Consider the following 12,117-nt stretch of genomic DNA (forward strand, 5'->3'; position numbering starts at 1 on the left):
GAAGAGAGCATTGCTAGTACTCACTGATCATGGTGGTGCCCCCTGCTAGTGCTGCCTTTGTGCCTTGATAGAAGTCATCCACTGCAGTCATCCCATGGCAGGGCTTTTGTAGGTAAGTGTTGACGTCTATTCCCCCAGGAATAACCATGCGCCCATTTGCCTCTATGGTCTTGACTCCTCCAGGAACAATCAGATTCTCTCCTATTTGCCTGGACAGCAAGGAAAGCCAGTATTACTTGAACAAATAAGCACAGAGCACAAAGCTACCCAAGGCACGTAGGGGAGAGGAACCCAGGGGCCACAAAGAAGGAGGAAAGGTCCCCAAAGGAAAGGTGAAGCTCAAGCACCCACTCCAGCCATCCCGCTCAGCACTGGCAGAACAAAGTCCAGGAGAGCTGCCTTGCTGAGCCATGTGCTTGGCTCACTTTGCATTACTCTAGTGGCCCATAAAGGAGCTGTAATGCACCAGCATTAAAAATTGATTTTTTTTATATGATTCCTATCTTTAAACAATTGGAATTATGTACGCTTAATGCTCTCTCGGGGGCTCCAGTTTTGTATATTAAGTTCTTAAATGAAAACAAAAAAACACAGAACAAATATGATAGCAAGCTGGAATTGTGGTAGAGGCACAAGGCACATTAGAAAGCGTTATAATGACTTTGTCATCAAGCAATGCAAATTTATGCAAAATAAATCTAAATAACCTAAGATACAGAAATACATACACCTTTAATCTACCATGTGACATATTCTCCATTCTCCTCTTCAGGTTAAAACTTAGTGAAACAATCTACACAACTGTGTGGAAAAATGAAAATTAACTGTTGCCATCTTTTTCCCTTCAGGTCTTCAAAGTGGGATATTTTTTTTCACTATTAAAAATATTAATCTCTTCTCCATGCTGATATCAAGGAAGCTCCAGATACTCAGAAAATACTTTTAGTGTTCAGGGACACAACTACTAATAAATTAACCTTTAACTTTTAAACCCACACTGCATTTTTATTGTCTGCTTTCCAGGGTGACAAACAGGGAAAGGGAGGGGTCTGTGTGGAAGCCATGTCTCTGCACTATTACACCGTAATATATTTGGGCTTAGTGATAACTGTAAGGTAGTTTAAGTTCACTTAGTTTATCTCATATTACAGACACAGTCCCTGTCTTAATTTCCTTTTTTCTGGGATAAAATAACATTTATCTGCATCTAAACAAATACCCCAGACATCTGAGCTGCTGAATCTGTTTCTCCCATATTAAAATGCAACTCCCACCTACAGATCAAAACATAGCAACTGATTAACAGCCAATTGAGACAAGCTAGAACCAAAAGTGAATATAACTGTTAATTAAAACCAGCAAAAAAAAAAAAAAAACAGAGATAATTATTCACACTGGAATTTGGCCAAACCACCAGCGTTAATAAATAGCCCCAAGAGGTCAAGAATTTGTTTCATATGCTATGCAAAAATGTCACCTCCATTAGCTTGGCTCCCCCAGTGCTCCAGGCTTTGGTTGCAGGGAAGCACCACCATCAGAGCAAACTCCCTGCCAGCATCTGGAGCTGGGGTCTCAGCCATCCAGCACTGAACAAATCCAAAAGGGCTTTCTCAGGAGAGCTGATAACATCATGGCATGAAGCCATACAAGTCCACGTCTGGCATCTAATAGTCACCAACATGTAGAGCACTGGGAGCTTGTCACAACCTGTTTACAGCTGCACAGAGTGTTAACAATATCCTGACAAACAGGGAACTGATGTGTATGCAAAAGCCAGCAGCTGCCCAGCACATCCAATTGTGCAAACAAAAGCTGCAAGAAGCTCCTCTGCTCTTAAAATCTGACTCACAAAGGCATACCATAAGGCACTCCACCGATGAGCAGATTCAGTGCTTGCAGGAAGTTAGGTAGACCCGCTTATAATAATGGTGTTACACTAACTTCTGTTAGTTGAATCCATTCCCAAGATTTTAACCAGAGCAACCCTCCACTTCTGTGCAGCATTTGTGTGGCTAAAAAACTGAACTGGAAAAAAAAAATTCACTATGACCAATCTTCTTTTAATATGTCCAAAGTGTTCATTGCACTCCAAGAACTAGTATGCCTTTAGAAAATAATATTAAAGAAAAATCTACATAAAAATATGAAAGCAATTAATTTTTATTTGCTTCTGCAATCAGTATCTACCAGTTACCTATTCAAGAAGACACATACCCTAACAAAGGTAAAGGGTGTTAACTATGTACTGAAGTTTTCTGATTACTCAGTGCTCCTTATTTTCAGTGTACGGCTGAGTAACAGCTTATTCAGCTCAAATCATCCATGTTCAAGTGACATGGGACCAAATGGTCTTTGTGGATGCTGCTGCATCCTGTCAGAACTCTCTCTCATCTCTCGCCCTGGCATCAAGATTAAGGCTGAGAGAAGGCTCATCTTCACTGACACTCAAGGTTATTTTTATTCTGACTGACTAGAACAGAAAGTAGGAGATAATGTGACTGGATTCAGGATTCCTGAATTGCTCATTCATTAATTCAAAGTGTATGTGAATAAGAATGGCACTCAGTTACTCGTGGGTGAAAAAATATAATAGAACAGATAACTGTGTTTTAGACTCTGTACAAAAGTCTGAGCTGGTTTTCTGCTACATCAGCTACTAGAAAACTCAGACCCACAGAAAGTTGATGCTGTCTACCATTTTCAGTTGAACAAGCTGGTAAATTCTGTTGTACATGAGCTGATTAAAGCACAACAGAAACAGCAGGCTTCAGCTCTTCACAAGCTTCACCCAAGAAAGCTGAAAAGCTCCCCCAGAACTCTGTGGAGTTACTTCTATGGTCATCAAGCCCAGGACTCCTTTAGGCATCTGAGGCTCTCCCTAACTTGGTCAGTCACGTGGAGCTCTGGTGACCACATGGCCAGACACCCACCCTGCATACTTGTTAGTTCCTTCAAGCCCAGAGGGACCCAACCCTTCCCCTTGGCAGGGATGGAGCAGTGGACAGCGAGCCCCAGGCCATGACCTGCCACTTGGCACTGAGACCAGGGCTCATTTCCCCATGTGATAGCAGAGGCAGGAGAGAGGTACACAAAATTTATTATTTATATGCCAACGGCAATTTAAATTACCAAATATTTAAACTACTGCTGCTATCTGAGTGTGAAGGGCTTAAGTTTCATGTAGGAAAAATCCACCATTGCTCCCTTGTACCTAGGGAGACAGTTTGAGCATTGACAGGTAGGACAAAGAATCTACCATTCTCCAAACTGTAGCTAACCTTCCAACACACTCAAAGTTACATCTGCTTTCCTCTCTGCAAAGCAATCTGCAGGGACATAAGTGTTAAAAGACCCTATTCATTTCATTAGTCTGCAATAGAAACCAAACCCTCTATTTTCCAACCAGTTTCCACTGCAGAGTAAGAAAATTAATCTAGATCATTTATATCCCAGAAAAACAAGGACACTATTGCCTTTTCTAGGCTGAGTGGTTTGGTGTCTGCTCCATTCTGTGGCAAGAATTCTGTATTATCAGCAGGATCTGCAGCTGGAGAGTTAGAGCATCAACTAAAATGTGGATGACTCAGGTTCAAGGTCCTGCTCCAAAGGATCTTGAGCCACATTTAACAATGATGTTAAATATTCAGACACAGTGAGCAGTTCCAGCTGGAGAAGAGACCAAACCCAGTGCTTCCTTAGGCTGCAAAATTTATCATCTGAACATAGTAAGGACCCAAGCAGGCAGCCCTCACAAATTAGCTGTTTTTTTCAGAGCAGGACTTCTTGCACAGATTACAAAGAAAAGTCTTGGGCCACCTCAATCCAGGAAACCAGGCACGACTCAGGGTGCTGAAAAGCCTCCTTGGGCAAAGATAAAGCCCTTTTAAAAACTAAGATTTTGCCTGTCTATTCATTATTAATCCTAGCTATCTTGGGCAGCCAAGATGCCTTCTGGAGGTAGGGATCCACACATGGATTTTAGAGGGAGCCCATGCACTCAACAAGGGCAGGTCAAAGCTTGGCACTGCTAACCTGCCTACCAAGCAACATTGTATTTCTGGGATCAAAGTAAAAAATTCACAGCAATTTCAGACCCTCAGCATCTCATGCTCTTAGTTGTTAAAACAGTTATGATGCTTGCAAGTGTTACTAGGAGATTTGCATATGAACTAACAAAAGCACAGAAGAACTCAACTAAAATACTTATCAAAGAGAGTACAGATTGGTTGATTGATGCTATTAAACAAAAAAAAAAAACCCGCATGTTCAGAATTTTGTGTCTTCTCCACTTAAAACAACATGCTCCTTTGTCACTTCTGAAATGCAAGTAACACTACAACTGGAAAGGCAGAGTGAAGCATTAAAAAAAGCACATGGATAAAAGTATTCAGATTTTTTTATGTTATAATAACCTGAATCATCATAATGTAAATAGCCACAGACATATAAAGAAAAGGACTTTTAATCTGATGATATATTCTTAAGAAAAGGAGCTCTGAAAACAAGTAGGTCATTAATTATTTACCAGATAACCATAATTATGTTTTTGTGCATTAAGTTATGGCCTCTGGAGACCAAGCTTCTTAGGTCACTAGTGAAAATGTTTAGCAATCAAGAAAAAGGCTTTGATCCTTGTGTCCATCAGAGTACTCACACATACAGCATAACTTTGCAAAGCTAGAGACCCTCATCTCCACTAAGCCAAGGTAGGACCAGCAGAGTGCATGGACTCCTCTGTTACAGCTTCTCAGGCTCTCAGTAACAGGTATTTCAAGTTTTTCACCTATCAAATACTTTCCCAGTTCCTGTATTTTATAGTCGGATAAATGAGTAGGATTTTCTTTCTAATTGTGTGATGCTTTAAGATCATATACCATCTATAGGCATGAAGAGGGACACAGGAACAATGAATAACAATCACAGAATATACTGAGTTGGAATGGACCCATAAAGATCATCAAGTCAAAAGTGAATAGCCCTTACGGGGATCAAACCCACAAGCTTGGTTTTCTTAGCACCATGTTAGAATCAACTGACCCAATCTCAGGCTCAATGTTGTAGGAACAGAACATGCTATGCTTCAGCATTAACCAAAAGGGTAACTGAAAAGTAGCAGGTCCCCATTTACACCATGCAATATGGGGCATATTTCAGATTTCTGTGCTATACAATCCTTATGGCATGGCTGCATTTGCACAGATTAGGTGTGGGGAAAAAAGCTGTGTTGAGGGAACCTACTTGCCTTGACCATTATGGAAGAAATTAGGATTCCCTTCAAAAAGCAAATACCTTCAATTTACACTAAAGAAATTTCCTATTTATCTAATCTTAGTAGAGATAAAATGGCACAATTTAATAATTTCACACTCCTCTACACGGCTTCACATCTAGAGGTAACTGAGATTCTGTACACAAGATTTCCGGTCAGCACCATCAAGAAATGACAGCAGTCTATGCTAACAGACATGCAAAAAAAGTTCAATATTTTGTAAAACCAACTTTATAAGTCCATCTTCTAGGTATATGTCTGCATAGAAGGAGTGGTCATCATTGATAATTCTTCCACCTTTAATGAGTAGTCGGTCACTCTGGAGGGAAAAAAAAGGAACAAATGTGGGTTTGTTGAAATAAATAAACATGATAACATACTGGTTACACTAAATATGCTCATATTATATTGAAAGCCATTAATATCAAACACTTACCCTACATAAAGGCTTACACTATAGATTCATATCAGTACATATGAGTACTGGAGAAGAAAACCATAATATCACTGTTTATTTGTCACTTTTGGAACATGACACTCCATGGTCATCACAGTTCTTTTTCCTCAAGGCAGAAATCACTGCACATGGAAACATCAAATGCCACTACATCCCCCTTTCACCACCACCCTATTGCACAGAAGCCAAAAAGGGAAGAGAAGCCTCCAGAAGAAACCACTCAACTCTGCAATGGCCAAGCTGAGCTCACCTGGGACTCTCGGCACCTCTGGAAGAGTAACAGAGCTTGGAACAAGAAGGAACAAGGTCAGGAGAGGCTGCTTAGCCCTGCCACGTAGAAATTCCTACCCAGGGAAGCTCCTTTAACAACATTAGCAGGGTCAACTACCCCACTCCACTGCAGCAGCCAAGGGATGTGGCCCACAGCTTGTGCCTCCTGTTCTGAGTTACAGACCAACAGCTCAAAGTGTAGTTTCTCATGGGTGTGAAGAAGGAATTGTTGTCAATTTGTGACTCCTGCAGATCAAAGGATGTTGATGAACTGGGGGCACTCTGTGCTGTATCTCACTCACTCCATGAACGAGGACAGGAAGCAGCCTTCAAAGTTGGGTTCACCTGAAATATCATACCAACAGCAGAGAGAGCTACCAGTTCTTTGGTGCCAGAAAGCAAACATTTTTTCCCATGAAGAATTGTTCAAAATATCGGGTCTGCAGGGGTACTGTTCAAATGGTTACATTCTGTTCTTAAAAAAATACATTTTATAGAAAGCAAATTTTACCCGTGCATATTCCTGAGAACCAATATTTAAACTCTCTCATTGAAGAAGTCATACTGGAAATGCCAGCACCTCACTACCTACCCAAACACAGGGAAAGTCTGTAACTTCAGTGCCAACTGGTTTTGGTTGGGGCAGTTAATTTTCCTCACCAGTATGGGGTTGTGTATTGGATTTGTGCTGAAAACAGTGCTGAAAACAAAGGGATGGTTTCAGTTATTGCTGAGCAGGGCTCACAGAGAGTGAACACCTTTTCTGCTTATCACCAGGGAGGACGCTGGGGGTGCACATGGAATTGGGAGGGGGGATATCTGGGACAGCTGACCCCAACTGGCCTGAGGGACATTCCATACCATACGGTATCATGCTCAGCAATAAAACTGAGGGTGAGGCTGAGGGGCAGGAGCACTGCTTGGGGACTGACTGGGAATCTATTGGTTGGTGGTGAGCAATTATGTTGTGCATCACTTGTACTTCTTGGATTTTAGATCTCTCTTCTTTACTTTCCTTTCCATTATTGTTATTACTACTAGTATGATTATTCTATTTCCATTATCAAATTGTTTTCATCTCAACCCAAGAGTTTTTTCACTTTTACCCTTCCAAGTCTCTCTCCCATCCCACTGTGGGGTGGGGGAGAACTGAGGGAGTGGTTGTGTGGGGCTGAGTTGCCAGCTGGGGTTAAACCATGACAAGTACACAATGCTTTTGGAAAGACCTTTGCCAAGTGACTGTTAATGCTGTAAAACTCCAAAGCAGTCAGAATCTTCTTTTCCCATTCATACATAAAAAGGCGCTATTTATTATAAATTATTTCCTTGGCTCACCAGACAATAACTCAGAATCTCCTTTTTTTCCATGCTTTATACTCTTCACTCCAGATTCAATTCCTGGTTTAATTACAAGATGACTCAGGCATACAAACTATGAATGCCCTGAGTTCCCAGTTTAGAAAACAAACAAGTTGATATATTTCTTAACCTATAAAACCAGAACAACAATAAACAATAAATTTCTTAAAATTTATTCATTAAAAAGTGCTAAGGCAGAGCTAGGGGTGTGACAATGTAACTTCTCAGTTACATGCTGCATATTGACTTTTCAGCTTGTACTTGAACAATTTTGCAGGTTTAAAGCCTCTACAGCCTGCATCATTCTAGAAAAGCAAAAGGGAAGAAACAGACATTCTCAAGGGGATAAAGAAGGGGGGGAAAGACATTTGAAATACAGTGCACAACAAAAGAGTAGGTACACAGAAGGTCTGAGGCTTTTCTCCACGTGCTGCAGCAGCGAGACAACCTTGGGGGGGAACCAAGGCACAGAAGTGTGATGACATATGTCCCCAGGACCCGCCTCAGATGTTGTCACCCTCTCATTAGAGGATGGAGATGAATGCAAGTCCTCCATCTGGAATTTGCCAGAGCAGGCTCCCTGTTTTCTCCCCAGCCTCCCTACTGTCACTTGTAATTGCAGGACTTGTGAATCAGCAGCTGGAATGGTAATAAGTTATTTTGCCACGTGCTGGCAGTTGCATCTCCTCACCATGATGATTTACTATGCTGCCTGCTGACCTGGAGAGACCACCATCTTGTGAGCTCTTTCTAAGCTCATTCAGTTGCCTTTCTAAACATTAATACTGTCCAGTTACAAGAGTCAAGAGCTTACTGATACGGGCAGGCAATGCTACCAGCGCACCTCATCTGTCACTGCTAATGAGTCAAAAGATCATCAAGAAGTTCTACAGTTTACTGTTTTTAAACTAGCAGAAGATGCATAATGAATAAAAACAAATGTAACAGGCAAGGAAAATAAGACAGACTAAAATAAAGCTGAAGCACAACTCCAGAAAAAAATAATTGTAGACATAAGGATTTTATACGTTTTTACATACACAAATAACAAAACTAGGCATTAGAATAATCTAATCTAAAAAGGATACAAGTGCAGTTTCAAGACAGTGTTCAATTATGGAGTCAGCCATTAAATTAAGCCTTACTTACAGTCTATAAAGAATTACTGAACGTTTAGCTACAAAGTCTCGCCCTCTTGGAGGGCGTAAAAAATTCTGATGAAGAAACAAACCTGCACTTTATGGAGACTTTCAAAATTTTAATTCTTGATACCTCAGAAGAAAATACAAACAATTCAGAATTGTTGCAAAAGGAAGCAGGTCCTGCACCTGAGCTAGCCTGTGGCTATGGGTATAGGAAGCCATGGGAGACTAGGTTGCCAAAAAAACACACATCTTGATACTCCCCAGGTAGACTGCCAAGCCGCTGGGGACGGTGTCGTGGAGCCTCGCCCAGCTTTCATCAGGACCTGAGAGGTGTGGAAATAGCTCTAACATGTTTCCATTACAGCAAATCAGCCGATTCAGAAGAAAAATAATTTTGTTGGAACCTCTCCCAAGCAGCTCGAGCTGCCAAGTGTGCCTGTAGGACACATTACAGATTGTTGCAAAGCAGAGTACCTTGACACAGATGATGCTGATGGGCACAAGCAACCCCAGGTGAGGTTTTGGTGCCATGTGGACACCTCAACAGCACACTGTGCCCAAGTTGCCTCAAACACCCTGCTCAGTACCAGGGGTGGCTTGTCCTTAAGCCAGAGCACCAGCAAAAGGGAAGAAATGTCTATGTGCACCTACAACATAAACGTATTTTCATGAACAGGCTGGAAAAAATGACATAAAAATAAATTACTAGAAAGGAGGCACTGGTTAACACTGACAAGGAATATGCTGCATTTTTCATGTAATAAACTTTCATACAAATCCTTGGTCCACATGGAGTATTCGTTCCCTGCCACAGCCTAAGCACAGGCTTCAGGGACCGACACAGCCCTGGCCTGGAGGCAAAGGGATGCTGCTACCCCTCATTACTGCCACCCTGCCACTGGTGCCTGGGCGATCCTGCACTGCTTTAGGTCCCTGGTACTTGCCTCAATAAAATTCTGGACAGAAATCTGGGCACACACAGGCTCTGTGAAGTAGGTCGGCCTCCTCAGGCACGCAGCCGGCTGTGCGTGGTCAGGGGCCATTTATTATTTACCAGAGGCAAGATGTCAGGCAGGCTGCTTGCAGTTTTCTTACCAAATGACAAATGCCCATTAAAACCAGAGACCAGGGTCCTCTTCTCCCTTTTCCAGGCTGGAGGAGAGACACACTCTGCAGTCCCCTGGGGAAAGCAGCAGGGGGAGGGAGGAGTGAGCTGAAGCTCCTGAACTAATCAAGGCAGTGCTGGCCCGTATTTCTCCTTCCCAGCTGTAATCTCCTCTAGGCAGCACACTGTCTTTGCCCAGCTCTCAGAGGTACCCTCAGCGACTCACTGATCTTTGGATGTTCTCACAATGCAAACAGTAACGAGCTCATCACTTAGCTCAGGAGGTGACAGTAGTGTCTGCCTTTCTAGAGTGGCTGCCACCTTTCTATTCAGATGTATGACAAATGCAGCAGGCACTGGTGCCCCGCCTGCCGAGCCCTAAGGGCTCCATACCAAGCCTTCAGTGCATGACCTGGCAAAAGGAGCTGTCAGCCCACCTCTTTCCAGCACAAGCCAAGGGAAGCTGACAAGACCCTCTCCTCCCTCCAGCCTGCCAAGGACAGACAGCGGGAACATGGCAAAACAGAGAGGGAGTATTATACTGAGCAATTCATGAGGTGCCAAGATTCAAGGGGAAAAAACCCTGCTCTCATTGGCATGGGAGATGCAGAAAGCATCACTGTAAATCCATGCTCCGCAGCCACTGTGGAGTGTGTTAGAGTCAAGGTGTTTCTCCTCCACTAGTCACTACCATAATGATGTGACAACATTGCTGCTATTTGCTTCTGAGTTCTATGCCTGGCTATGTATGACACAGCATCAGCACAGCCACGATGCTTATCTGCTGTCTCCCCTGCAGCTCCATTTTACAAGCGCTCTGGCACCTCCCAGCTCACCTCACTGCTGAGCATGAAACAGCCACTCCTATTACTCACAGCCCTTCACCTTCAAACCCTCCACACTGCTTTCCTGATCATCTTTTCCTAATCACAGTCTAGCTTCTCCTGCTTAACCTGGCAGCAAAGCTGCAGAGCTTAGTCTGTGACATGACAGCAATTGTCATGGCAGCAGAAGGAGATGCCACAAACTCGGCTCGCTTACTGCAGGAGGAGGGGCTGCCTGCTCAGACTCGAGGCGGTGGCTGTCGCTCCCTCACAACTATTGTTTCCACTACAGAGAGAGCAACCCGAAACATCTGTAAGCTGGTGACTGGCACAGTTTGCACAAATGGCCTGTTTTGCTGGTATTTTTCACTCAGCTCGGCTCAGCTCTTGTGAAGCATGTCCACGCTTTCATGCGCCCCAATGGCAAAGGCCAGCAGGGAGAAGCAGCACCTGACCAACCCAGGAGACTCCAAGCCCAAGGCCTGCCACGGTCCTCAATCCTGCACTGGGGCCTGGGCAAGTCCAAGTGAGGTCAAATTCCCTTGGGCAGCAAATCGCTCTGCTCTGGGTTATTTGAAAACATGATCCAAATGTTAGACCAGGAGCAGTTGCAAAGAAATTTAAAATTAGCATTTTTTTCATTCACCCACTCCCCTCAGAACGAGTTAGGCATCTAAAAATATTACACATGACAAAAATTCAAATAGTTTTTACACATGCAGTTCTCAATCTGCTTCTTGGGACTACTAAAAACCATAGAAGAAATAAAACTGCCACAAGATTTACTAAACACTATTTCAAATTGGTGCAGCATGTCAAAATACAATGCAGTACAAGTTACAGCAAGCCACACACTTCTCTACGGTATCGATACCCATGTACTGCACCTGCAGGCACCTGTCAGAGAAAACCACACCTCTATGATACAAGATGGAGTTTAAAAAAAAAAAAAGGAAGAATTAATTTGCCATTTGCCATTATGTATTCTAGTCATATGAAAAGATTCCAAGAGATTTCAAAAGTGGTCTTATCAAATAGCAGTATCTGTCCAGACTGCAATTCCTATACAGGCTATTACATCCTTGCTTTTCTTCCACAAATAGAATGTCTACCTATTATACCTTCACCTCTAAATCAAGTAAATCATTGACTATTTATAGTTTGCTTTACAATTTATCTACAATTAACTTAATATAACATACTCAGCATACGGGTCTAAGCGCTGCTTCTTTCTTGGTTTGGACCTTTACAATTGCTGCATTGCAGTTTTTAACAACCAAAAAAGTCTCTGCAACACTCAAATGCAGATCTGCCAGGCCTAGAGGAGGAGAAAACACTTAGCAGTGATTTCATCCTCTGCATAATTCTAAGGACTTACTAGAATATAACATTGTCCTTACATCTCCAGAGCAACAATAGCTGCATTCTCTACAATCCAGATTAGTCAAGAGCCCTGAAGATGACTAAGGATTTTATGCTAAATAGCCATTTGAAAATAGTTTAAATTCCAAATCCACCTGTATTTCCAGTTCTCTGTCTATAAATGCATGTGGTTTAAAAGACATCAGATCAAATGCAATAGACATAAAACAGCATTAAGCTATGTTATCACGCTTGCAGCGAAGGCACTCATCTTCAGTCTTTTAGCATTTGAGAAGCGGAATTCTTTATTACTAAGGCTCTAAAAA

General features: G+C 42.4%; 1 protein-coding gene across 3 annotated transcripts in view; it reads right to left on the reverse strand.

Annotated features, from left to right (window-relative positions):
• CRMP1 (collapsin response mediator protein 1) overlaps positions 1 to 12,117 on the reverse strand; it is a 51,291-nt gene that overhangs the window by 28,539 nt on the left and 10,635 nt on the right. For all 3 annotated transcript variants that reach the window (XM_051798532.1, XM_051798534.1, XM_051798533.1), the window contains 2 exons: positions 5,500 to 5,588; positions 25 to 209 (listed from right to left, as the gene is read on the reverse strand). In XM_051798532.1, the coding sequence (XP_051654492.1) occupies positions 25 to 209; positions 5,500 to 5,588 (274 nt within the window). The remainder of the gene's footprint in view (positions 1 to 24; positions 210 to 5,499; positions 5,589 to 12,117) is intronic.

This window comes from Manacus candei, unplaced genomic scaffold (genome assembly GCF_025592945.1).
Source record: "Manacus candei isolate 608988 ecotype Guabito, Panama unplaced genomic scaffold, ASM2559294v1 h1tg000048l, whole genome shotgun sequence".
Lineage (NCBI taxonomy): Eukaryota > Metazoa > Chordata > Aves > Passeriformes > Pipridae > Manacus > Manacus candei.